Source organism: Podarcis pityusensis, assembly GCF_964106645.2.
Source record: "Podarcis pityusensis genome assembly, chromosome: 11".
Taxonomy (NCBI): domain Eukaryota; kingdom Metazoa; phylum Chordata; class Lepidosauria; order Squamata; family Lacertidae; genus Podarcis; species Podarcis pityusensis.
The window spans coordinates 24,208,932-24,236,771 of record NC_138036.1 but is presented as its reverse complement, the minus strand read 5'-3'; the positions used below and the strand labels follow the sequence as shown (position 1 = coordinate 24,236,771).

General features: G+C 42.6%; 1 protein-coding gene across 2 annotated transcripts in view; it reads left to right on the top strand.

Moving 5' to 3' along the window:
- PDE4D (phosphodiesterase 4D) overlaps positions 1-27,840 on the top strand; it is a 622,159-nt gene that overhangs the window by 85,428 nt on the left and 508,891 nt on the right. For both annotated transcript variants that reach the window (XM_080972591.1, XM_080972594.1), the window contains exon 2: positions 2,177-2,286. In XM_080972591.1, coding sequence (XP_080828717.1) covers positions 2,245-2,286 — 42 coding nt within the window. In that variant the 5' untranslated portion in view covers positions 2,177-2,244. The remainder of the gene's footprint in view (positions 1-2,176; positions 2,287-27,840) is intronic.

Here is a 27,840-nt window from a genome sequence, read left to right as displayed (position 1 = left end):
GTATGTTGCGTATGACCAAGACTTTTTCACTTGTAATTTTTATTGGTGTGTAGAATGCTATGATCTTCTCCACCCCTTGCAGCTTGTTCCTGATGTACTAGAGAAATCAAATGCCTGTAAATGGCATTTCCAGCTGAGATTTAAAGAAAGCATATATCAGATCCTGCCAAACCCAACACTAGTCAATGGATGACTCAGGCAAGGCATGTCGAGCAATTTGGAGCAAGTGGTTCTCTCCGTGCCAGTTGCTGCAGAAGAGCTGTGCTTTAAGATTAACAATGTGAAACGACATCCAGCATCTAACCTTAAATGGCAGGCATAAGATGTGGGTGAATTATTCAGCAATGCACAAATAACCTGCCATTCTTGATTGCTGTGTACCTTTTAAAATAATTGAGATGTTTGTCTTCAGTGTGCCTTTGGCCCAGACTCACTGGACTGCTCATAGGCTAAACTGAGCCAACCAGAATGCATTCACTTTGCTTTAGAAGGGGGGATACTTGGCTATCTGGTTTTTGTGCAGCTTTCATAGTCTACAGATATCCATGAATGCATCCCAGGTTGTTGTTTTTTTTTAAAAAAAGAAGGATGCATCATATTCACATACCTGTGAACATGTCCAGGTAATCCTGGCAATTCCACAGTGCATCAGGTTTTGTGTGAACATGGTGGGCCATGCATTTACTGAACATTGACCCCATCTGCATGGTAGAGGAGCAGGTTGTTCCCCTCTCCCACAGTGTATATTTCAAGAAATGCAGGATGTATAATTTCCATTGGAGGCTGGTTCATTAGGACAGTGCCCCACCAAACTCAGTCTGTCCTCAGCCAGACCCCCACCTGCCTGTCTTCTTACTTGAATCCAGTCCAGGTGATGCCCTGCCTGTCAGCTTCCTTCTCCTTAGTCTCAGCATTGCCCTTGTAAAACTCAGTAAGAAGGAGGATGGGGACAAAACTAGAATTAGTTGGCTCTGCCTGCCATTGGCTCTGGCTCCAACAGCTGTTGGGATCCCTGTCTTTTGCCTGTCATGGACTGGTTGGATGCAGAGGAATGGTGGGAGGAACCAGCTGAGGAACCACCAAGGGAAGAAGGCTCAGAGCCCAGGGATTGGTGGTGGGACAATGATGAGTGGTCAGAGGCAGAAGACTGGGAAGAGGAGGTGTCAGAAGCTGAAGGGGTAACAGGGCTTAGTGAGTTGGGAGAGTCTGTGCCAGAGAGAAGTCCAGAATCAGAGGGAGAAGCTTAAGCAGGACAGGAGAGAGGCCAAGAGACACAGATGAATCAGGCTTGTGAAGAGGCAGGGTTGACTATCCCCCCTGCTGCAACAAACTCCTTTCCCCCTCATCTCCCAGAACCAGAAGAGGCATGAAGTGGGAGGAGCAAAGATAGACATGCAGGCACAGTCTCCAATTCCGGGGGGGGGGGGGGAGGGAACCTGCAAGGGAGGAGACTTAGCTGGCTGTGGGGAGACGGGGACCTTTATTCATGGGGGCAAGACCTGAGTTGTTGTGCTCATTAGGCCTGAGACTCCTGTGCAGATCCTGTTTTGTTAATAAAGAGTCAACTCCAGTTTGCTTGTGTGATTTAGTGCTGGCTTATTCCTGTCAGTGCCCCACCAGTTTTAATGGGCATCAGCCGCTGTTGACAATTTCTTCATTTCTGTACCACTGTTCAATCCAAATTCCCCACCCACCAAGTGGTGAACAGCATATAAATACAAAATATACAATAGAGTGCAATAATATGCCACAAGCATATAAAGTAATGTGATATAAGAGAGCAGGATATGGTAGCTCTATGTATCTATGAGACAATTGGTTATCTACAAAATTATGGAATATTGTGAAGTCTTTTCACATACTGCATTAGATAAAAAATAAGCCCACAACTGTAGTTGGGAGTGAAGTTCTAAAGAGAGAGGGGAATGTGAAATTGTCCAAACAAATCTAGGGTAAAGAATACTGTCTAGATTTTTTAGTGACGTATCTACACTTATCAATGTTGGAAGCACCAACGACGTTTATTTAGCATGTGTCTGTTGTCTGTGTGTGGAGATCCTTGCATTTCGAAGGACCTATGGATTTTTGCTCCACCATTGCTTTTGTGTTCTAAGATAGCACAGCATCATTTTGGGTTGTGTGAAATAACAACAGAATATTTCTCTTCCATCCGCAGGACTTTGAATGGGCAGGAGACGGAACATCTGCAGATAAAGCCCATTCAGGATCAGCAAGTACAGCATCATGAGCAAGAACCCAAATACTTTATATGTCAGAAGTAAAAGTGTAAGTGGTTTTGTAATAATCTCTTTTTTATGAATTAATTCAGCTGATTGTGGTTTGAAAGAACTTGTGAAAACTCTGTCATCAACAGGATGTCTACAAATCAAACTAAAATTATTTCTTTTGGTTGTTTCTTCTCTTTCACTCCATTTATTTTTTTCCTGTACAGAAAATAATTTCCGGGGGAAGGGGAGAACCCTCCTATTGATTTATAGAGTGGGATTCAACTAATGAGTCCTGTCAGTGGAAGCTCTGAGCAAGGACGTCCACTTGCACAATGTGGCTTCCCCCCATTCTCCCTCCATGACCACCATGTCCTCTGACATTGGGCTTGGGCTTGGGCTTGGAAGGACCCCTGGAACAGCATGCAGCAAGGGGAGAAGGGTGGGGATCGTTCCACCTGGCAAGCCAAAACGCTTGCCTTGATGGAACAATAACCATAGCATGTTGTTGAATTCTTCCTATGGCACTTAGGCTGAAATCTTAAACTCACTTACTTGGGAGTATGTCCCAATGAACTCAGTGTGACTTACTTCTCAATCATCCATGGATAGGATTGTCCTGTTAACTCCTTGGCATTTTTTGTGGTTCTGCACTGAAGCATGTGTGTGGAATGCCTGCAACAAGAATACAGTTTACAGAGGCAATAAACAAGTTTATCAAGACATTCATATGCAAGAAGCATATATACAAACACCTTCAACAGTGGTACCCAACGTGGTGCCTTCCAGATATTATGGACTACCAATACTGCCTTCCTTGATGGTTGTATTATTTTAATGGGCCACACATAGTTCAACATCTTACCATTTGGCAAAATATTTCATTACACTTTTGAGATACTGCAAAAGGTATTATCCACATCCTTAGACCCCAGACAGCCAGAGAATCCCAAACACTTAATCTGCATGCATGGGGTTTCCATTCCATTTCAAATGTCACTGTTTTAACAATTATTTTGCTGTGAGAGCAGGACCTTGAAATGTAAAGTAAATGAATGCCTTTAGCTAATTATGGGAGATCAAGGTCAGGATTATTACTCTGGTGAGAGGAGAAAATGATTTTGTTTAAATAATAATAAAAAACCACCTTCACAGTCATGTTCTTTGTTGACTCAAAGGTGTTGCTGCAATTCTAGGATTTCAGCTTCATCTGTAGCCCTTCTCTGATTTCATGGGCCTCACAATGTCACTGTGCAGGCATTATTCTCTGCACAAGAGATCTCTGCAGGTGTGTGTTCTGACTCTCAAATTGCCAGGGTTATGCACATCAAAATCAAAGTGAAGCCATTGGTTCTGGCTTCCCTGTTCTTTTGCTTGTGTTCTTTTCATATAAAGGCAACCATGAAGGTGCTTTAGAGCTTTGCTTCTACTCTCTGTAGCTCTGCAGAATTATGCAAAAATGCTACCATGCCGTTCACTTAGAAGATAGTGTTTGAAAATGTACCTGGTATATTTTTTTTAAAGAGAGAGAAAAACTTAGTGCCTTGTATTGATATGGGGTTGCAGCCAATGCTGATCTTACTCAGAGTAGACTCATTGAAATTAATGGACACAAGTAACTTAGGTTCATTTCAGTGGGTCTACTTTGAGTAGAACTTGCAATGGGTGTAACCCATGGCTTCAAATCCCAGCCAACCTGATGCCCTCCAGATGTTTTTGTGCTGGTGTGAGTTGTGGTCGTAAATAACTGTAGATCACTGGGTTGGCGAATGTTGGTATGAAAACACAGGCTGTGGGGCAATTTTATACAGCATGTTATCAAGGAAGAGAACTCCGCAAGGGAGGGGACTGCTCTTTTTTGGCAGCAAACTCAAGCTTCTTATAACACGTAGTTCTGGCAGCAAACTCAAGCTTCTTATAACACGTAGTTCTGCTCTGAAGCAAGAACGATGATCAAATTTGTCATGCATATGTAAACCCTGCATTGGCCAAAATGCTCATTTTCCTTATAAATCACTTTGCCCTTTCTCTTTCCCTGGCACTTTAATGTAAATAGCCAGACAGAAGCTCAACTGCTTCTGAGCACCATGTATGAAAATGTTCCATTTGATCTTGGATGTTGCCTTGAGACAGAGAGGTGGGTGTAACTCCTTAGGTATTGTTGGGCTTGAAAAACTAAGGGTAGAGCAGGAAAAGGAAGAAAAGAAGTCCTGAGTTCCAAAGTTCATGTACTGTGCATATTATATTTCCCATTTCTGTGAGACTAATCTCTAAAGGTAAAAGGTAAACTTAGCAATGGGTTGTTGTTTTTAATCACTAGAGAATTCTGATTTCAAGGAAGGGAATGGAGACTTAACTTGGCTTTCTCTCCTATCCTTCCATCTGCTAATTTCTGCTAATCTGTCTCCTGTCTTTCTTTCTCTCTTTTCCCCCTTCAAATTATAGCTGTATTGCTTTACAAACCATTTCCTTATTAAATTTCTGGCATGATTTCAGCATGGTATAGATTTCTTTGAGATATTATAATTTGAACTAGCAGGGAGGGTTTTACAAAGGAGGCAACATCGAACCTTTCCCCAGGTGTGGATTTCCTCCTTTCATTGTGGGCTTTGAAGGAGTGAAGAGCTAGGAGAGGGACGAAGAGGCTGTAGTCTTCCAGAAGTTGTTGGACTTCAACTCCCAGCAGCCTTGGACAACATAGCCAATGGCAAGGGATAATGGGAGTCCTGTATCTGGAAGACATCACAGAAGCTACTGCAGCATTACTCCTTCCCATGCTGCTGGGATAAATGGGGAGTCATGTTTCTTGAAACTGGGGCAGTGCTGGTGAAGGTAGTGTGTGGCTCTACCCACATGGCCTGAAGCCCATAATGTGATTCTGTTGGTGTGTGGAGGAACTGTACTTTACTGGTTTCCATGCCATGGAGGCCTGAAGGATGATAACTACAAGACAGTTGGCCATTTTATTTTCTTCATGCCTTCTGTCCTGGGTACAGAAACGTGAGGTAAATATGGATATGGCTCACTTGTGTAAAACAGCTCTTTGGTGGAGTGGGAATGTAAAATTGGTTAATATAAATGTGAAGGAGTGGGGAGGGAACCAGCAGTGGAAAAACCGAACAGTAACTTAAATGGCACAACATTGCAAACTTTGCAGCAGCTTCTACTTAATCTGCTAAGACAGAAAGAGACAGGGTGGTTTTGTCAACTGCCAAGTGATTGATTACAAGATACGATGCTGAAAAATCAAAAAGGTGCTCAACGTGAAAGCAGAACAGATGTGTGCAGAATGTTCAAAAATTGCTGAAGAAATCCAAGGAGCACCTGGATCTTTTCTCTCCCTCCATCTCATCTTCCTGAGCCAGAGTTCATATTCTGGTTCCCTGTTGACTGGGTTTGTTCATTTTTAATTTTTATTTATTAAATTTATATCATGTTCATGGTAGCAGACACAATGGTGGCAAAACTATAGAATTAAAAATAAAATAAAACATTCAAAAGCATATAGGATATGTACTCTGCCAACTAATCATATCAAGGTTTCCAGGAACTGTATTTTTCAGCCATTAAATGTCTAGGTGAATGTGGGGGACTGAGAAGACCCAACTGCGCAGCACCACCATCAGGGATTTTCCTACAAATCATAGGGCCCAAGATGGTTGATACTGAAAAGAGTGGTCTTTCAGGTACTTGGGTCCCAACCCATGTCATTTAGGGCTTTGCACAGCACTACACACAGTGGGTATTGGGCCTGGTAGCTCACTGGCAGGCAGCCGGTACAACCCTTTCATGGCCGATAGATAATACATGGTCCCATTGGGTTGTCCCACTTACCAACCTGACAGCTTCATTCTGCACAAGCTGCAGCATCTGTACCATCTTCAAGGGCAACCCTACATAGAGTGTGTTACAGTAGTCCAGGCTGGAGGTCATGGACAACTGAGGCCATGTTACCTTGGTCTAGGGATGGCTGGTGAACCAGCCTAAATTGGATCGAAGCACTCCTAGCCACAGAAGCCTCAGCGACAATCTGGAACCCAGGAGTAATCCCAGAGTATGGACCTGACCATTTAGGGAGAGTGCAACCCTTCTCAAATCATGAGGAAATATAAGGTCAGGAACGAGAAGAGAAGGTAAGGCTAAAAATACTATGTAGCCTGGAACTTGCAAGAGACTTGGCATAAGAACATGAGAATCACCTGCTGGATCAAGCCAATGGCTCATCTAGTCCAGCATACTTTTCTCACAGTGGCCAACCAGATACCTATGGGAAACCCACAAGCAGCACTCTCCCCTCTTGTGGTTTCCAGCAACTGGTATCTAGACACATTACTGTGGAGGCAGAGCATAGCCATCATGGCTAGTAGCATACAAGAGATATGGTACCCAGAGGAAAAAAGGAACATCAGAAGCAGGAATGCACACAGACAGTACACCAGGGTCAGGAACTCATGACGGTGCAGGAATGCAAGAGGCACAGGGCACATGAAGAGACTAGCCACAGCCAGGAACATGAAATAATAGCAGAGGCAAGTGAAATATAAGGACTTCAGGAATAAGAGACGGGGGAATAATTCCTGTCGCTCAGGCAACTGAGCAACCTGCAGCATTGATATATGGGGCAGTCACTCCCAGTTAGGCTTACAGCTGTGCCAGAATGTCTTAAAAATACTTTTTTGGCCATTCAATGAGTGGGCAGGTGCAGAACAAATCTCTCCTGAAAAATCATAGGGGATGGGAGAAATTTATCTGAAATGTTTGGAAGAGATTGCTGTTTACCCTGCTTAACTTTACAAAATGGCTAAGTCGTTTCCATTTTCTCTTGCTTTTCTACCTTACTAATCCCACTCACTACAGTAGAAGGCTCTTTCTCTCTCTCTCGCCACTGTTTTGTGCTATCTGCACTGCCTGGAATGACTTGGGAGCAACTCCACATTGCATCACATGGCTCCTGAGGCATTCTGGGAAGTGTGGCTGTTGGGAAACCATGTGAGGCTTCCCCCCACCCCTGTCCCCAGCCACACTTCCTGGTGAAACCCAGCAGAGGAAGCTGCAACTCTTTAAGAAACCTTGGCAGAAATTTTTGCCACCCAAAAGCAGCAGAGACTGGAGAATTCTAGCCTTATCTAGGATTCCTGAAGGCCAATGAGACTAAATGACACTATGCTGCTTTCAAAGCAATCACTAGAAGAGGACTCTCTTCATGTGAGGTCCATGTATCTGGGAAGCTCAGTGGCCATGGCTACAGCAAAAACTTTGAATGCTACTCTTCTAGCTTAGTTTCTCCTTAGTGGTATTTCTACTCATTTCTTCATTATTTCAGTCTTAATTCAGGGCGCTTTCAGATGTGGAAATTATCGCATTAGTTTTCCTGCTTATAATGCAAGGGCTTCTACCACAGTTTCTAACATTCCTCTTACACTGCATTACCACTTGCGCAATGGAAATGCAGCTTTTTGATCAATATAGCCTCATGTCACACTAAATTTCATTCACACCTGTGGATGTGTTTGACACAACAGCACACGTCACTGGTCATGTCCTCAAAACTACCATCATTTCTGCACATATGCACTTCTCTTCTCCTATGATTCACCCAGGAAAGCTCCGGAAACAACTGTATGCTGGGATATCACCTTAATTTCATCCTATTATTTTCCTGACTAGCAGTGCTGCAAGTTCAGTAAACTTGTGTCTGAGTACTTCTTCGTATAAACAAGAGTCAGATATGCAGACTGCAAGCAGATTCTGGAGCTGGAGAAAACACTGAAGCAGTGAGATAGTCTTGCATTACAAACTGAACCTTCTAAATGTATTCACAAACATCATTTCAACAAAACTCCCTATGGTGTTCGGTTAAGATTAGGGAGATAGTGACTCTTCCTGACTGGTAGAAAGAGAGATGAAATTGTTGGAGGAAGAGACATAGAATGCATATTTTCAGCGGTGTGGCAGCATAGAGGAAATGGATGTGAAGAAGAGTAGGCAGGAATGAATTGGGTGCGTAGAGACCTGCACATGCCACATAATCACATCAAATATGATGTGAGCCAGTGTGGTGTAGTGGTTAATAGTGGTAGTCTCGTAATCTGGGGAACCGGGTTCGCGTCTCTGCTCCTCCACATGCAGCTGCTGGGTGACCTTGGGCCAGTCACACTTCTTTGAAGTCTCTCAGCCCCACTCACCTCACAGAGTGTTTGTTGTGGGGGAAAGGAGGATGTTAGCCGCTTTGAGACTCCTTTGCGTAGTGATAAAGCGGGATATCAAATCCAAACTCTTCTTCTTCTTCTTCTTCTTCAAATATCTACATCCTTACAGAAGATTGATCCCATCAGCCTCTGTCAATCTATGGGTGGTGACATCATCCCAAAGGAAGGAGTAAGGATGCTTCAGGGTTCCTGGATGCAGCCCGTATTACCACTGTTTGGTATATTATCACATAAGCATTTGTCTCACCCTGTCTCCTCTGTGATAGTGGACTCACTGGGAAAAGAAGAGGGCAAAACGTTTAGAGGCAAGAATAACCAGGCTATTCTGCCATGTTAAAGAGGATGCGCAGCTGCAAAGGATGCAATACAAGGAGTTCCAATAGGGGAAAACAGGGGAAAATTATTGTGTATACCTCAGACACTTTTTTATTTTTAATTTGACATCTGTGCTGTTTTGTGTTCCTGAAAAATTGTATATATAGGAATGGTTCACATAGCCTATGCCCCATTCATGTGAGTAGGCCCGGTACATTTTTGAAATACATCATGCATAGGTAAATGTTACTATGCACTAGGCAGATATCTGACTATGAATGCTAGAGAAAAATGACCACAGAAATGGCTGCTGGTTATATCCATTATAGAGTCTGGCTCACACTTCAGTTTCCTCCTGTGATTGTTGTCATATGAGTTCACAAAGGCTGCTCACCTTACATGTGGGCCATTTCTCATTGCATGCCCACTGTCAAGTTTATTAAATGCCGGGGGGGAAGCCAGAACACACACAAAGAAATTTATGCTGGAATTCATTTAGTATGGTAGTATATTGCCAGGTTGAACCACAAGTTTGGGGGCAAACTTTTTTTTTGGTTCGAACAAGTGCTTTAGAGGTCTCCAAGGTGTTTTGCAAAAAGACACCAAACCAGTTTGCTTCTTTCATGCCCGTATACTACTTTAGCAACAATAAAAATAAAAATTGGGTTTCCTAGTAATACAGTTGCCATTACATAGCTGATCAAATTTGGCTGTGGCGATGATGTAATGAACAGCAAGCAAAAGCTCATGCAACCTTTTAAACATACATACATACATACATACATACATACATTAAAATGATTTTATGATTTTAACATACATCCCCACTCAAGTGAGAGCTGACATCTGGCAAAATGCTCTGTGGAAAGCAAGGTAGTTAAGTGAGGAAGGTAGAACCAACATGCTGAGTTAAAAGAGACTTCAGGAAAAGTTCCAGAAAGTTACCACTTTGCAGAGAGTGGCTGCTGGGTATCTGGGGTCATGTGCTCCCGGTGCCAGTGAACATGTGCCCACAGGAAGCTGTTAAATGGGAACCAACTGGTGTGAAAAAATGAGGGCGTACTGGGGAAATGCTGGAAGAAAGGAGCACTTCCTCAGAGAGAGAGAACAATCAGTCTCAACACTATGGAGCAGATGGCAGTGGCAGCAGCAAATGTCATGGAGGAATCAAGAGACTGGTGCCTGCCCTGCATGCTCATGTTGGCCCAAGAAAGAAGTATCAGGATGGAATTGAAGAGTGTGCATTCATATGCATATTGGTTTTTCATTTGTTTTATACTGAAAACAAATGAGAAAAACAAAACAAAAAAGGAACATGGGAAATAAATGTAATTAAACTTTTACATTTGTTTTCAACTAGCTGGCATTGCAGACATACCGCAGAGGTGAGACAGCTTCATGCAGGACTCTGTCTTGGATAGTGCATGAGAATAAACCTCAGGTCTTGCTTCAGCAGGAGTTACTCTCAAACTGAGCCTTGTTTATGAGCTGTAGCTAGCCCTGCTTAGGGCTCATCCACGCTTCCTTCCCTCTGTTCTTTCCAGGCACAGTCTGTGATTTAAAGCTCATACTTGTCAACATTTTTCTGATGGAAATAGGGATGTCCTAAGGAAAAGCGGGACATTCTGGGATTAAATAATAATAATAAATTTTTATTTCTACCCCGCCCTCCCCAGCCAAGACCGGGCTCAGGGCGGCTAACAACCAATAATAAAAACAAGTTGATTAAAATACAATTTAAAAAAAGATTAAAATACAACATTAAAACATTAGGATGCAGCCTCTTCACAGGAGGAGAAAGGAAAAAGAAAGGGGGGGGGGGGAAATCAAACTGATTCTAAGCCAAAGGCCAGGTGGAACAACTCTGTCTTACAGGCCCTGCGGAAAGAAATCAGATCCCGCAGGGCCCTGGTCTCATGAGACAGAGTGTTCCACCAGGCCGGAGCCAGTGTTGAGAAGGCCCTGGCTCTGGTTGAGGCTAATCTAACTTCCTTAGGGCCTGGGACCTCTAGGGTGTTGCTATTTATGGACCTTAAAGTCTTCCGTGGGGCATACCAGGAGAGGTGGTCCCGTAGGTACGAGACCAGGATGGCTTCTGTAAATCCAGGACTGTCCCTGGAAAATAGGGACACGGAGAGTCTGAAAGCTCATATCCAAATGTCATTTTCTTTTGCTCCAGAGATTTTCTTGTGAAAACCCATTCTCTCAAGTTCAATCAGAGCAAATGTCAATCCACAGAAAACTCGAATAGATGTTTGCTCCAGTTCAGCTTCAAAGAGTGCATTTTCGTTATGAAAGCTTGGGGCAAAGAAAACAAAACAAGACAACACGCTCGGACATGGACCTCTGCCTGGAAAAAGCGGGACAAAAGGTAAAGTGGATGAGCGCTGAGTTCCTTCTTCATACAAAGGGGCCCAGTCTTCTCAAGCAAATGCTTACTCCAACAGAGTGGGTGAGACTGTGGTTCCACTGGAGATTCTCAAGTGTAGTTTAGAGGAGAGCAACACAACATCCTCAAACCAGAGGAGCACTGGCACCTTAGGCTCTTCCTGTGGATGTGTTTCTGGTAAGTTGGGTGCTTCTGGGATTTGCTCTGAGGACAATTTCTCTTCCCACTCTGAATCTGCAGCATCGTCCCCTGAAGAACTGAAGTCTGACTCCAGGGTCATGCCTAGGACACAAATAGAGTTCACAGGAAGGCCATAAATAAGAGAGAGTGAGCAAAACAATACAATATATATCATATTGGGGAATACTGCAGCTAGGTGACCTGGATGCCTGCTTGGTCTTCTATCGATCTCCCACTTGTTGACAGGCAACTTCCCTCCCCTCCCTCCCTTTATCTTTGAACTGGAATTTCACAGGATAGCCATTCAAATAGAAGAATCCTTCAAACACAGAGCTAGCAAACAGAGGACTGCCCACTGTAAAGGAGGGCATATGGCCACCCTACACAAAACCCATCACCGTAATAGATCCTAGGGGTTACAAAAGAATGGGTCAATGTGATGAGGGCAATTCTTTTGAACACGAAGCAGAGCCTAGACAGTAAATGCAATAAGATACACCCCCGGCATTGCTACTCTTCTGTTTGCCAGTATCATTGAGAGAGATGGAATGAAAGTGATCTAGATATGTGGCACTCTAGTATAAACTCTGATTAAACTATCACACTTATGTCTGAGTACAATTGAGCAAATTTATCAGCAAAGAATCATGCAAAGGTATAATAAGGAACTGAGAGTGCATCTTCAGGGCCTAATAAACACAAACTGTTCAGAAGAGCCTGGAACAAGGTGACTTGAAGTGAACAACAACAACAACAACAACAACAACAACAACATGCTGCCACCAACACCATGGAAGATGCATGCTCTGTCCCATTTGCAATAGTCATCTTCTTCTACTTGTAGAGACCCATGAGACCAAAACAAAAGATGGCAGGGGTGATTTTCTTGATCACCTTGATTATGAGCTCATGTGCCTTGATCAGGTGGTGTTCTGACCATAATAATGGCCTTTTCTCAATGCCTCCAATCACCAACATATTTTCCAGTGCAAAATAGTATTCAAAATGGTTGAGAATGACAGGTGCATATTGTAATTTGTAGTCTACTCATGTTCATCTTTTTGCGTGTATGTCATCTAAACAAGGACTTCTTCACAGCATGGACTCCAGCTTGTTCACTTTTCTGTGATCTGGAATTCTATTGTGATCAGGAATTCTATTGTGTTTTCCCCCCAGCCCCGGAGAAACCCATCAAGTCTTCTGCTGTGGTTTATGATTCAGGGGCACACAGGTGGCTGCTGGTTGTCTGGGTCTTTCAAAATATTGAAACCATTAAATAATGTATGCAAACATCCTCCAGTGACTAACGGGAGGCTTTTATAATTTGCATTTGCACTGCAGATAATGTAGAAATATTTTAACCTAACCACCAGTCCTATGTAGACTTAGCCAAGCCTTACCCTATTCATTTTAGCGATTTTAGGTGTGCCCAGCACGACATCAGACTGAACAGATATGTTGATGCTGAAAATGTAGGTAGATTCCATAAAGTAACATTTACTGGGAAGTGGGGGGAAAATATATGACTGTTTCCTAAGCAGAGGCACTGTTCTTAAAGCTCCTTTATTGCTTCAGTGGGTTTAAGTATGATGTGAATAACAACTGGGCAATATATGTATTAAACTGAGCAAATCCATGAAATGCCGAATTGCAGGCTCTGTCCTTGAACTCCTGGTCCATTCTATTGTTGTTTCTGTGTCAAATAACACATATGCTACCTTCCTTTTCCTGGGTGCTTTTGAGCAGAACGTGAGCTTGCATAGCAAGTGATGCATAACAGCAAGGTGCAAGGATGAGTACAAGGATGTGTGCTGAATTGTAGCATGCAGAGCATGTAATGCATTCTTATTTCTTTTTGTATACTACCATAATAAATCTACTTTGCAAATATTAGGCTTGAATGTATTAATTGATGTATGCCTGTTGTGTTTTATGAGTGGGCGGCTGTAGATATAAAATCATCAAAAAATAAAATAAAATCATGGCTCAAAAGAGTGCTGGGCAGGGCCTTAACATCTCTGTAATCTTCCCAAGGAGAAATGGATCTCTATTTTCAGGGAGGCTCAAGGGAGTAAAAGTGTTCAATGCATACTCCCCTTTACTAGTACTTTAGGTAGACAGCAGCGGGGATTTTCCTTTCCAGCGAGGCCGCCTTTTTCCTAGGAACAAGTGACACACTTGTCATGTAGCCTATCAGAGTTGGTGACATTAATGAGAGCAAATAAAGCTAATTCAGCATTTATTTCACTTGACTTAAGTGACAGTGTGCCGTACTCTGAATGAGCTCTACTCACTTTCAGCGCTATTATTACATAGTGAGGCCTGATTGGCTACAAGACCTGAAATCAAGAACTTATTAGAAAGAAAAACTAGCACCAAAACAGCAGTGGAAGTTCAAAGTATTTGAACAGATGTGAAAGGATATTTGTATTAGATAAACATCCTCAATCTGGTATCCCCCAGCTGTTTTGGATGACATTTCCTGCCAGCCCCAGCCAGCAAAGCCAGACTCTCATCAGCCCCAGCATCATGTGTCTATCCTGGCTCGGGCTAATGGGAACTGTAGCCTATAGTTCAAAACAGCTGGAGGGCACGGGGTTGGGCAAAGGCTGGTGCTAGGGAGCATCCGGGCCTGCCAAAGCTCTTCTTTCCTATCTGAATGCTTTGCCTGTGCATGCTTAACTCAGAATTCATTTTAATTGAAAATGGCAAAGATTCATCACCATCTTCAGCCTTTCTTATAGCTTTCTGATCTGTCTTCAGAGACTATGTCCAGACTGGGGAAAACATTAGTAACAATGAATAAACATCATCAGCTTTTAAGATTTGATGGATGTCAAGCTATCTTTTCCTGGCTTAAGACATCTTGCCATTGCAAGCCTTGAGAATTTCCATCATTACTTCCCCGTGAAACCAAAAACCTTTATCTGTCTCTCACCAAAGACTGCAGAAAAACTTAGCAGCTACTAGATAAGAGAATGGGTCTTTATTAAAGGATTTTGAGGTTCTTTTTATATAATCAATTTTTTGGGAAAGTTTTCAACATAGAATACAATAAAAGCCAAACTAAACGAGATAAAAATAAAACAGAAAGGAAAGGTAGAAAGAAAAACAAAAACCAAGCCCTCTGTCAAGTTTGTATCTTAACCCTTATCCCACACAAAGTAGGGTCTCACCTGTGAGCTTTTTAGTATGGGGTGGGGCAAAGATTTCAGCTACACCTGTGATGTTCAGCGGCACTTGGTTCTGAGAAGACATGCATAGGATTGCACTATCAGGCAGGATACATGATAGAAGTTTACAAAATGTATGCATGGTTTCGTAGGAGCCAACTTTAGGGGCTAAGGTCCTTTCAGCCCCGCCCCCAATAAAATATTTGAGGGAGCTGCCCCCCAAAAGTTGATGGGTATTGCAAGTGCATGTGCTGCATGTTATGATCAATTATTCAGGACAGGGCTCACCTGCCCCTTCCCAATACAGTGGTACCTCGGGTTAAGTACTTAATTCGTTCTGGAGGTCGGTTCTTAACCTGAAACTGTTCTTAACCTGAAGCACCACTTTAGCTAATGGGGCTTTCTGCTGCCGCCGTGCCGCCAGAGCACAATTTCTGTTCTCATCCTGAAGCAAAGTTCTTAACCTGAGGTAATATTTCTGGGTTAGCGGAGTCTGTAACCTGAAGCGTATGTAATCCGAGGTACCACTGTATTTTATTCAAATTGGGACCCCTGCATAGTTTAAAAGAATGGCCAGAGCACCCCCACCAGCAATCCTAGACCACTTGGCTATCCAATGAAATTGATTGTCATTGGGTAACACAAAATATATTAAAAAAATATGGAATTGGGGACAAAACTGGAATTAGTTGCCTCTGCATCACATTGACTTTGGCTCCACCTACCATTGGTGTCGCCCTGCCTTCTGGCCCACCAGCCCTGTTGATCAGTGGTTATTCCCCATGTTAGCTAAAAGGAATCACCATTTCAGGAGCAGTATGCCATTGAATGCCAGTTAATCGGAGCAGGATAGCTTCACACCTAGTTGCTGCTGGTCTTCCCATAAGAGCTGGCTGACTGAGGTGGGAAGAAGGAAGCTGGGTTAGATTAGCCTCTGATGAGTCCAGTAAGGCCTCTTCCTTTCTTCTCAGCTCATCAATAGTATTCCTGAGCTTTCCATGCGACCATTTAAAAACTCAACGGAAGCTAAGAAGCGCCGACCTGATTTCTCTCCTTCCCTGCGTGAGCTTTGCAAATATTTTTATTTAATGTCCAGCTCCTCTTGTTCTAGGGCAGAATGTTTCATATCATTGATCTACCAGCAGGTGGCTATTTCAACATTACACGATGCACGCTGAGAGCCAGAGATTGCATAGCAAAACCTGTGTCGGAGAAAAGGCGAGAAAGCATTTGCACAAGGGGATGGGAGGGGGATAATTTTGCAGCGAAAACCCGAGTGTATGGGCACAGTCTTCAAATTATTTGTCATTCCACAGTCTTCACATTACTTATCACCACTCTCCCTCCTGTCCCATAAAAAAACCACTAACAAAAACAAGCGGGGAGTGGAAACAACAATGGCCACTTCATGAAAGGAAGAAATACCATTTCTCCCTGGTGTCAATAAATAAATTTCCTGAGTGTAGCTGCCAGGTCAGTCCCTTAAGATATGAAAAGCAAGGGGGGAGATTGACAGCTTTAATTGGAACACTGTCTATTGCTGCAAGCATGCAAGTCTTTAAAATAGAGTCATAAAACTAACAGACTGACTTTTGCAGCCCTTCTTCCAACTGAAAGGAAGTATGTAGATTTGAATTTACTAGCATTCACCACTTGTTTCTTCGTACTCCTCTTTTCTTTTTCTTGACATTCAGTACAGTATATAGATTCCAAGCACTTTAGAGTAGGGACCTGCCCTAAGAACATAGCATAAAGAACGCCTTGCTGGATCAGACCGAAGGCCTATTTAGGCCAGCATCCTATTTGCCTCACTGACAAACCAGATGGTCATGGAAAATTTACAAGCGACACTTGCTGGAAGTGCAACACCAGGGATCATTCAGTTTGTAAGTTAAGGGTTAATTTTGTTTGTATTAAAGTCAACTAGCCAAGGAGGAGATGGGTGGAGGTGTTGCTTAGCAACCCGGCATGGGGACATAATCTCTGCTGATGTACCATGTGTCCTGATTGGCTCTACAGTTCTGAGTGAGTTTTCCTCTGTATGTTTGGTTGAATGACTCCCTGCTATGTACAAGTCCTGAGGTAAGAAAGACAAACCTTGTTTATTTATCCTCAAATTAAATGAAGGAAATGGCCATGAAATTCACCAGAAATTATTGTGTCTGAAGACTTGTTTTGGTAGCACATGATGGTTTACGACATTTAACAGTAAATGTTAGGATTTAATGAAGTCCTTTACTGGAGATGCTGTGGTTTGAACATAGAGGTTTAAGCATGCAAAGCATTTTCTAGAAATGCGTGATATGCTCCAAATGAATAGACCACTGAATAAAACATAATGAATTATTCATAAACATTCACCTGTTTGGTTTTTGTTTACAACCTGTATTTGAGTGAATTATAACTGTCTTCATTGAGTCATTTAACCATTTTCATGCAATTAATATTGGATTTGAAGATCCAGGTTGTTTTTCTTTGAACGCCCAGTTCACCTGCATTTATCTGTGCTTCTGCGGATAGTGAGATGCTTACAAAAACAGGTTTTCAGCTTATGTGTGTCCTTGCTTACAAACTCAGAGCCTACTTTGTGCATTTATTTCTTTTAACTGGAAAATTTCCTTCAAGCTTTTGAACATTTCTCTCAGCAACTACAAACATGAGTCAAATCATTAAAAGCTCATTCTAAATTATAACTTTTGAGATTTCAATGGTGGTAACAGACCCCACAAGTGTCCCTATTTTCTAGGGACATCCCTGATTTACGGAAGCCATCTTGGTTTCTGATTTAATTCTAGAATGTTGCACTTTTCCTTAGGATACCCCTACTTTCATTGGCAAAATGTTGGAGGGTATGGAGTTATCCAATCCCTGAGCCATCTAAAGGCAATCCTGCATAAGGAAGTTTTTTTTTTAATGTTTAATGTTTTATTATGCTTTTATATATGTTGGAAGCGGTATAAATAGTAAAATTATCATTATGGGGTGGGATGTCCCTATTTTCATTGGAGAAATGTTGGAGGGTATGTGGCAACCTATATCCTGCAATAGAAAGGCAGTCAGATGTTCATTCATATTATACAAGTTTACTTAAAAGAAGGAGAATATTATTAAGCCATAAGTGAGAGTTGAATGCATGACTGGACTTGACTATTTAATTTACAAGCCAGACTTTATTTATTATCTTGCTGAAGAACTAGTTCTGACTTTCCTTTCCTGTCCTCCAACTGAGCTTAGTATGTATGCAAATAAAATAAAGGAGTAAAATGGCATTTCTTTTTTCAATTAAGTAGTATGATAGTCTCATTAGGTGAGTCCCGTTCTCAAAATCTTTATGAAACTGAGATTGCAGTTTATGCACTGATAAATTAATCAAACAGGTTAATTGCTGAATTATATATAGAAACATAGTGACTGTTGTCTGTTAAGAGTGAGTTGGCTGAATTGCATTCCATCATTATAATGAAGAATCGGTGGGGTGGGGGGAATAAGTTATAGGGTTTAAGGTTAGAAAATGGTTCATTTGACTGATCTGAAACTTGGCAGTATAGGAAATGAAAGATTGAGGATAGTTGATGGTGAATTTAGGGCTTAAGAGGTGGCTTCTTTCGAACAAGTTTTAGAAGACATCTGAAGGCAGACCTGTACTGGAAAGTTTTTTATGTTTAACATTTTATTATTTTTTATATTTTGCTGGAAGCCATCTAGAATGGCTGGGGAAACCCAGCCAGATGGGTGGGGTATAAATAATAAAATTATTATTAAGTTAAATATTTGATGAGTGACTGTCATGAACTAGAGCTACCTAGCAGAAAGTCAGTATGCCAAGTTCAAAGTTATGGGGGGGGGGGAGTGAGGTCAATCCACACAAGCAAAGTCCAGAGGTCAAGAAGTGCAGTCCAGTGTCCATCCAAGTAAGCCAAGTCCAGCAGTCAAGATGCAGTCCAGAGTCAAACCCTAGAGACTCAGGAGCATCCAAGTCAAGATCCAGCAACATAGGCAGTTGAACAGACCCAGCACCTCTGCTCTGCTTCCCTTTTATGCATTGTATGCTGACTGCAGCATCTGAGCTTGATGAAGCATGTGACCCTCACCTGTTCTAAGCCTCCTTCAACTGAGGAATCACACACCTCCTCCCAGAGCTAACGAGCTCCACCTGGCCAGCTGGGAGCCTTTGCCTGCCTCAGCCTTCTAGAGCACCACTCCTGCTGATCCCTATGCCTAGAACTCGCCCTGTTTGTGGGGACAGGGGCCCCTCTGGCTCTGGCGAAGGGTCCTGCTGCTCTGGTTCCTGTGTGTTGACCCCCCACCCCCTCGCCATCCTACATTACCCTGTGAGTACTTCCTACACCAACTTCTCCTTTCCCATCCCCTGCTTGCCCCAGTTTGGCCCAGTCCCAGCTACACCCCTCGCTGGGATCCTCTTCCTCCTTCCCATTATCCTGCCAGTTTATGACACTCTGGCATTTTGACAGGTGCTGCACATATTGTCCCCTACAGCTTTGCCGGGGTGGTTTTCCCAGGTGAATTTCTTCATTTATACTGCATCTTTTTTGGGAAATGTCTTTTGCTAGGTCAAGGGGAGTATCTGCTGTGTGTTTTTTCTAATAGTAGTGTAACTCGTTTGCAGTTTTTATTTAAAAAGACATTTTGTGGTCAGCGATAGTCAATGGATTTGTTTGTTCTGTTGTTGCTAGAGAATGGTTTCTGGACTGGCCCGCCTTAACCTGTGGAAGTATAGAAGTCTGTTGTTGCTAGGCGAGATCCTCACAGACCAGGCCTCAGCCTTGAAGAGTTGGCAGTACAGGTAGGGCAAGAGGTTAGAATAGATGAGAAAGGAGACAGGGAAAAGAAACCACAAGAAATGAATAAAAAATGCTTTGAGAGGAGTGGAAGGTATCTGTGAGGTGAACAGTGGCTAGATTTCTGACGCACAGGTTTTGAAGGCACAGGACTGCCAGGCTGCAACCGTACTTCAAGAACCCAGTGCTGGAAGTGCGCTCCTAGAAGTACATTGGCAGCTTCCAGAAGTGCAGCCATAGGGGTCTGCAAAGGCTCCTCCTCCTCCTTCTATGGAGGGGAAGCGGCCTGTGGGTCTGTGGCCCATGGCAGCAAGAGGACCACAAGTCCAGATGTTGTGTGTGATGACATCGTGAGCGACATCAGTCCTCCCAAATTCTTTTCTGAGTCGGCATGCCTGCTACTGACTGAGCTTATCTGATATGCTCCCAGCACTCAAAATAAATTAAAAAATTGTCCAGTAGCACCTTAGAGACCAACTAAGTTTGTTCTGGGTATAAGCTTTTGTGTGCATGCACACTTCTTCAGAAACACTGAAAGAGAAGTCACCAGACCCTTATATATAGTGGGAGGGTGGGGTTTTTCTCAGGAGGGTAGTAGGAGATGGGTGATTGACTCAATGGGTATGGTAAACCTGTTGAGGTCTGTTAATGATTGCAGTTAGTCCTACAGGAGAAAGCCATGGATAGTATGCAGATGTCAAGCACTGTGGTTGATACTCTTCCTAGCCTGCAGCTAGCTATGGACCTTTTGTTGTATTCTAAAGAATATACTGCTGTATTGTAGATTTCTCCTTCTCATTGCAGGTGTGCCGCCCTTGCTGTCAGTGGCAGGACAGCAATCAAGACAGGGCTACTGTGTGAATAGGGCAGAGTAATTTTAGCAGATGGGTCTTGCCATCAAATTCCATAGTTTAAATTACCTTGTCAAAATCTTTAAAATGTCAATTCAGTCTTCCTGTAATGTGAGCTAAGATGGCACCTGCAATACAGAAAAAGCATTCTGAGCTTCTTCTCAGTTACAAATGAGGTTTTTCTTACTTAAATGGATGTTTATATGTTGTATGGCTGGTTGAAAAGAATGATTTTTTAATGCCAGAAAGCTTGAGGCCAAGGAGCCTCATAGAATGACAATGTTGAAAAAAAATGTCTGTTTTGGTATCCGCTGTTAAATAATAAAAGGTAGAAATGAGGACTTCTGCAAACTCCATAACCTAAAGCCATAAACTTTATTGATTGAATGAATTTATATACCGCCCTATACCCACAGGTCTCAGTGTGGTTCACAGAATAAAACCAAAATATAAAACCATAAAATACATAATAAAAAAAGTAACAACACAATACGCCCCCCCCCCCCATTTAAGGGCAAAATGAACCAGGAAGTTCTCCTATGCAAGCTCGTCAGAGAGAGAAAATGGGAGAGCTGGGCCCCAAAAAGAATATTTCCAAATTTGATGAATGGGGATTAAAATGGCAAATGCAATTCAGTGTAAGCAAGTGTAAAGCACACCCTCCAACATTTCTCCAGTGAAAATAGGGAAGTCCCATTCCATAATCGTAATTTTACTATTTACACCCTACACAACTTGTTGGGTTGTCCAGCACTCTGGGCAGCTTCTAACATATATAAAAACATAATAAAACCATAAACGTTTTTTTTTTAAAAGAAACTTTCCTATACAGGATTGCCTTCAGATGGCTCGGGGGCTGGATAATTCCATACCCTCCAACATTTCTCCAATGAAAATAGGGACATCCTAAGGAAAAATGGGACATTTTGGGATCAAATCAGAAACCAGGAATGGCTTCTCTAAATCAGGGACGTCCCTGGAAAATAGGGACACTTGGTGGGTTTGGTGTAAAGTGTTGTGCGCTGAGCAGGAAATCCTAATTTCACATATATGCTAATAAAATATGTACTGGTTGCGACTTACTGGGAATGAGTCTTTGGGGACACAATGGTTAGCTCCATTAAGATTGTTGGCCCAGTGTGCAGCAGCTGCGAAGAAAGCAAATTCTATGTTATGGATCACTAGGGAAGTGATTGAAAATAAAGCAGCCAATATCATAATGCCATAATGCTGTTGTTAGACAGTTGACAGCTAATGGGATTTAACAAATGACCCTTAAAAATAAAAAGTAACCAAGAAGTGATTGGAAAGTTTTGAACTTTTAAGATTCTGTGGTGAATTAAGTGTTTTGTGCCTAAATTTCATTTTTGAAATTTCAATGGGAGAAGTAGGAAATTTGCCAGATAACATTCCGTATATGAGTAAGAAATAATTTCAGCTTTGCTTGTAACCCTCTGGATCATATCTTCTTCCCTAGCATTAAGTAGGGACATCCAGACCTCTCTCTAGTGTTGCTAACTTCTGACAGTGTTACAGTGGGCAGCAAGACAAAAGCCTACCATGAGCAAATTTATTGCACAGTGCAAATATATATATATATATATATATATATATATATATATATATATAGTTTACAAAAATATGTGCATTGTCTTTTTTGTGTTTTGTTTTTTGTGTTGTGTTTTCTAAGATCTGTTTCATTTGTTGTGAGACATTAGTGTTGCATGCAGTATTAGGTTGGGAAGAAAAGAGGGGGAGGGGGGAATGGTGAGTGGGGTGGGGTGGGGTGGTTATGCTTCTAGTCTTCTGCTTACTGTATGTGTGGGGTTTTGTGTCAACGTCACTTGTGTGGGTTCCCTTTCTATTTGCTTGTTATATTTCCTTGGTGGTGAGAGTGTTTGGGGGGTGGCCTAGGGTGTGGTTGGTTGTCTTTGGTTGACTGTAGTGAGATTTGTTTATATGTGTGATGGGGTGGATTTTTTGGTCAAGTAAGCCAGTGCGCTGCTCTGGTTTCACCAGAAGCGGCTTAGTCATGCTGGCCACATGACCCGGACGCTGTACGCTGGCTCTCTCGGCCAGTAAAGCGAGATGAGTGCTGCAACCCCAGAGTCGTCCGCAACTGGACCTAACGGTCAGGGGTCCCTTTACCTTTAAGCCAAATTGATTCATATGCTGTCGACGGATTCTTGTTGTTGTCTTGTTGGGCTATGTACGTATGTGATAAAGGAGAAACATATTGTGGTGAAGGCATTTTCTCTTTGTCCCTGTGTCAGTTTCAGTTTATCGGTTAGTTTTTCTAGTAAGGTTGTTTCCCATACTATTTGATACCATTGGTTCATACTTACTCCTGACAGGTCTCTCTAGTGTTGGCTATGATGCTTCTGGCTGCTGAGAGTAGGTGGGTTATGAGCTCTTTAAAATGTGAGTGGGCATTATTATCTTGAAAGATGTTCAGTAGGGCCAGTTCTGGGGTGACTTGATTAGTTATAATTAGTGGAGAAAGTTCATAGCTTGAATAGCAAATCCCAGGCTCATTTTCGTGTACTGCTGGGGTGCGCTCTCTCTCTCTCTCTCTCTCTCTCTCTCTCTCTCTTTCTCTCTCTCTGTGTGTGTGTGTGTGAGAGAGAGAGAGAGAGAGAGTTATACAGTAAACAGATACAGAAATCACCGAAAGACTGTAAAAGTAGAACCCCATGATGCCATTCATAGCAGTCACTTCCCAGAAAAGAACTTCACTTTCAGATGCATTTTCTTTCAATGAATTCATTTGAGCAAAAAGCATACAAGAGCATTCTCAGTGTGAATGTTGCTTACAAGGCTTTCAAAGGAACTGTACCATCAAATTAGGTATTTTTGTAATTACCAAAGTGCCTCAACCACGTAAACTTTTAAAACGCTTTGGATTCATGCAGTGTCTATACGTTTTTGGCTTCATTTGTCATATTGTGGGATTTATTTGTCAAACTGAAGCGAACAACCAGAGCTTTAGAAATCTATGAAATCAACATTTATTTTTATTTTTTTAAGCTGACCTTCCTTTGCACATGCATCAACTTCAACTATCATATTTTTTTTGGAGTGGCTGTCATTGCACAGAGAAATTTGAAATTGATGATTTTAAAAATAAGTTTCAAGGTTAGGTTTTGGAATGCTGTGAAGTCAGAAGTCAGGCAGAGAAATAATAGTTGCTCTCTTGAGATCAGCTAATGTACTTTTCTAGTGACAAAGAAGAGAGCACTGGTGGTGTCAGCATAGACCCAGGGGTCCGCTCTGTCACTTTGCAAAACAAACCTGACATTTAGAACAATCTCATTGCTAACATAGGATTGCCCTGTCCAACTTTGCTCTGGAGAGACCTACAAACTAGCAAATGACACGATCTATAACTGATACAGGATCATTTCCATATAGGTGTAGCGGCAGTCTGTTGTGGCAAAGGAAAAGTCTCATGGGCACCTTAAAAACTAACATGTTTTCTTGCTGCGTATGTCTGCAACTTAATCAGATGCCATTCACATGAAATGGGCTCTAGTCTGTGGAACCTTACACTATAATAAAACTTGCTAGCCTTTAAGACTCTGTGTGTGTGTTTGTAATATTTTTCACAGGCATTAATCATCCCTAAAGCAGTAAATGACTTTGTTAAGAAATCTGCTAGAAAGCCAGCCATCTCAAAATCTGTGTTCATGGAATATACATAGCTTGCTGTGCCTCTTGTTTTGTGATGGGTATGAACTATATCTGCTCTGTGAGTTTGCTATAAAGGGCTTTCTTGAACAATACAATCAAATTTTCTGGAGACAAATTGATTATCTGATTTTACAGAATTTAGCAGGACTGCTTGAAATTGATTGTCTGATGACCCAAGGAACGTATTCCTGTCATCTTGTAATCTGGCATGTTAATTAACCCCATCTTGATTTTTTCTTCTTCTTCTGGCAAGCGGTGTATAATCTCTTTCTGCCATATCATAAACATGTAATGTTGTGGGTGCAGCAGAAATGATCTGAAACATTCCAGCTCTTAAGTAATAACTAATGTATTGGTTGGGGACGCGTTGGGGACGCTGTGGGTTAAACCACAGAGCCTAGGACTTGCCGATCAGAAGGCTGGCGGTTCGAATCCCTGCAATGGGGTGAGCTCCCGTTGTTGGGTCCCAGCTCCTGCCAACCTAGCAGTTCAAAAGCACATCAAAGTGCAAGTAGATAAATAGGTACCGCTCCGGCGGGAAGGTAAATGGCGTTTCCATGCGCTGCTTTGGTTTGCCAGAAGCGGCTTAGTCATGCTGGCCACATGACCTGGAAGCTGTACGCCGGCTCCCTCGGCCAATAAAGCGAGATGAGTGCCGCAACCCCAGAGTCGGTCATGACTGGACCTAATGGTCAGGGGTCCCTTTACACTTTACCTTACTGTATTAGTTATGAAGCATTTGAAAATTACATGGCAAAAGCTTAAGAATGATGCAGTACAAAACCAGCATATACTTATCTCAGCTTGTCATTTGGATCTCACACCTGAGTAGTACCTCTTGCAGCATCAAAAACTGTGTGTATACTGCTTGCTTGCTTGTTTGTTTATATAATCATGCTTCAGTAAATAGTTCTTGGGTATCTTTCAAATGAACACTGCTTTAAACCCCCCACTCCACAATGAGTGATATCGAGTGTCCCAGAAGTGGACTTCCCCACCCTGCCTCATGCAGTTCCCTTTGCCCCCCCCAAAACTTCCAGAGGAGCCCCCAACTCTACAGAGCTGTGGGGCACACAGAAGGAAGAGAGGGAGGAGGACTCCTGTTGTGCAGGAGGCACCCCATTCCACTAACAGATGAGTAAAGCTGGAAATTGTCCATTATATCCTAAAGAAGTTCTGCAAAACTGCACTTGCGTTGCTCGCACTCATATGAATCATTCTGTCCCAAAGCACTTAACTGCTGCTGAAAAATACAGTGAGCCACAACAAATAATGTGTCCACAGTTCTTCTTTATTGTTGCTATGATGGCTGTACCACCCATTAACCACCATTAAGAAACGTTGGGTTGGAACCTCCAGATTAAATTAGTTATACTGCAAGCTTAATGGAGTTAATCAGACTCATGTTCTTCATGACTAACAATATACATTGCTAACTTAGGGAGCAATCAAAACTCAGGATCTGTCAGGCTGAGTGGAGTTTGGAATTTGCAGATCTCAGACTTAACTGATCCAGCGGGAGATATGCCAGCTAAAGTTGTTCATCCTGGCCCAGCCAGAGATATGCCAGCAGAGATTCTCCATCCTGGCTCACTCAGAGCTCAGGGGAACATTCCAGGTAGGCGTGTGCCGGAGTGGTGGTGGGCATGGCAGAGGTATGACAGGGAAGAGGGGAAACTTACCTCTACTCCAGGCTCCGCTTGGCTTAGCCATGCAACTCAACAACCTATAAGAATGTAAGAAGAGCCAGCATCCTGTTGTCACAGTGGCCAACCAGATACAGTATATGTCGGAACCCACAAGCAGGATTCAAGCAGAAGAGCACTCACCTCTGCCCTGTGGATTCCACCAACTAGTATTTAGAAGCATTGCTGCCTCCAACCAGGGAGGCACAGCATAGTAGTAGTAGTAGTAGTAGTAGTAGTTATTATTATTAGTATTATTAATTATTTATATCCTGCCCATCTGGCTGGGTTTCTCCAGCCACTCTGGGCAGCTTCCAACAAAAGTTTAAAAATACATTAAAACGTCAGTCATTAAAAACTTCCCTAAACAGGGCTGCAACCTATAGCCTTCTCTTCTGTGGATGGAAGTGGTTACACTGGCAAAGATGGTGATGTAAGTCAAACTCCATTTTGAAGGCTTCTTTTCCCTCTGTCAGGCTTGGGCTGGCTGAGCTGGCAATAGCCCCACTCCTGAATAGAGTTTAGAATGGGGTAAGTTACACTGGCACTGGTTTCCTCTAGTATGGATTGCTCTGCCTATCTGGATCCAACCCACAGGGCACAATTTGCAGGGATCCGGCACTGTAGGATTAGAGCCTTTCCAAAGGAGGGTCATGGTATTTGCAGGGTTGCAATTTTGGTGAATCGGGTGGGTACTACATACCTGGGCAGTTTGCACAAAATAAAAGAGCCCATCAGGCATCTGATTGAGGGGATGGCTGGAAATCAAAGAAGAGGGCACAAGAAAGTGGTACCCACACAGCTCCAGTAGCTGGATTGAACCTTAGCCTCCATTTCAGTTTTTGTATGTTTCGCTGTTACTTGTGTCAGTTTGCATTAACCTCTAGTACGTTTATTCCAAATTCTCCCTGTTGAGAAATATTGGGCAAAGATACAGATCTTTTCTATATAACTATAGGGGCTGTCATTGATCACAGCATGTGCAATGCCATGATTTATTTAGAGAACGTATAGGTAGTTTGTGGGTGGGGGAATAATGGATGAGACAGCTGGTGGTAATTCCCAATTGCTAATCCCCTGTGCACCTATTTATTTCTCCTTGAGACAGTTTGTAAGCAAACTGTCTGTAGCATGAAATGTGTAAAGCTTTACAATGTTATCCTTAATATGACTCACTTTCCTTTTATTTATGCAACACTCTACAAAAAATGTACCAGGGATTTTGCAGAGCAAATAAATAACATGATTCCTGGCAACTGGACCTTTCGAAATCTCATTTTAGCAATGGTATCACTGAATGAAAACAGTTTTTCAGTTTTTCACAAATGCTGAAATTGGAGCTGTGAAGGAGCCATGGTACTGGAATCTTTGCTGCTCGAGCCAATTGAGAAGTCAAGAAGGCAGGTTTCCTTTTCCTGTTTATCCTGTTCTAACAGTGGCCAAACAAATATAATCAATCAATCACATTTATAGCCCACTATATATTTATAGGACCCGGGAGGCGCTGTGGGTTAAACCACAGAGCCTAGGACTCGCCGATCAGAAGGTCGGCGGTTCGAATCCCCGCGACTGGGTGAGCTCCCATTGCTCGGTCCCAGCTCCTGCCAACCTAGCAGTTTGAAAGCACATCAAAGTGCAAGCAGATAAATAGGTACCGCTCCGGCAGGAAGGTAAATGGCGTTTCCGTGCGCTGCTCTGGTTCGCCAGAGGCGGCTTAGTCATGCTGGCCACATGACCCGGAAGCTGTACGCCAGCTCCCTCGGCCAGTAAAACGAGATGAGCGCCGCAACCCCAGAGTCAGCCACAACTGGACCTAATGGTCAGGGGTCCCTTTACCCTTTACCTTATATATTTATAACTTACTATCAAACTGCTAATTTCAAGGTTGCCAGAGACAGAACTTTCAACCATCAAATGCCTGGGGAGACAGCAATGCTTTTAAATTTATCCTGAACATTAATACTGAGGGAATGCCTATGGGAGATGCCTAAGGGGAGCCTGCAAGCAAAACCTGAGTGCAAGAGCCCTCTCCCCTCCCATAATTTCCAGCAACTGGAAACATACTGATTCTGATCATGGAGGCAGAGCATGGCTATCATGGCTAGTAGCCATGGATATCCCTGACTTCCATGAAATGAATCTAGTCTTCTATTAAACTGTCCAAGTTGGTGGCCATCACTGCTTCTTGCATAGTTTAATCATGCACTGTGCGAAGAATCCTGTGTACATTCATGCAGCATTCAGTTTCATTGAGTGTCCACGAGTTCTAATATTATTTTTGTTTATTTATTACAATTATATACCACCTTTATCTTCCAAGGATC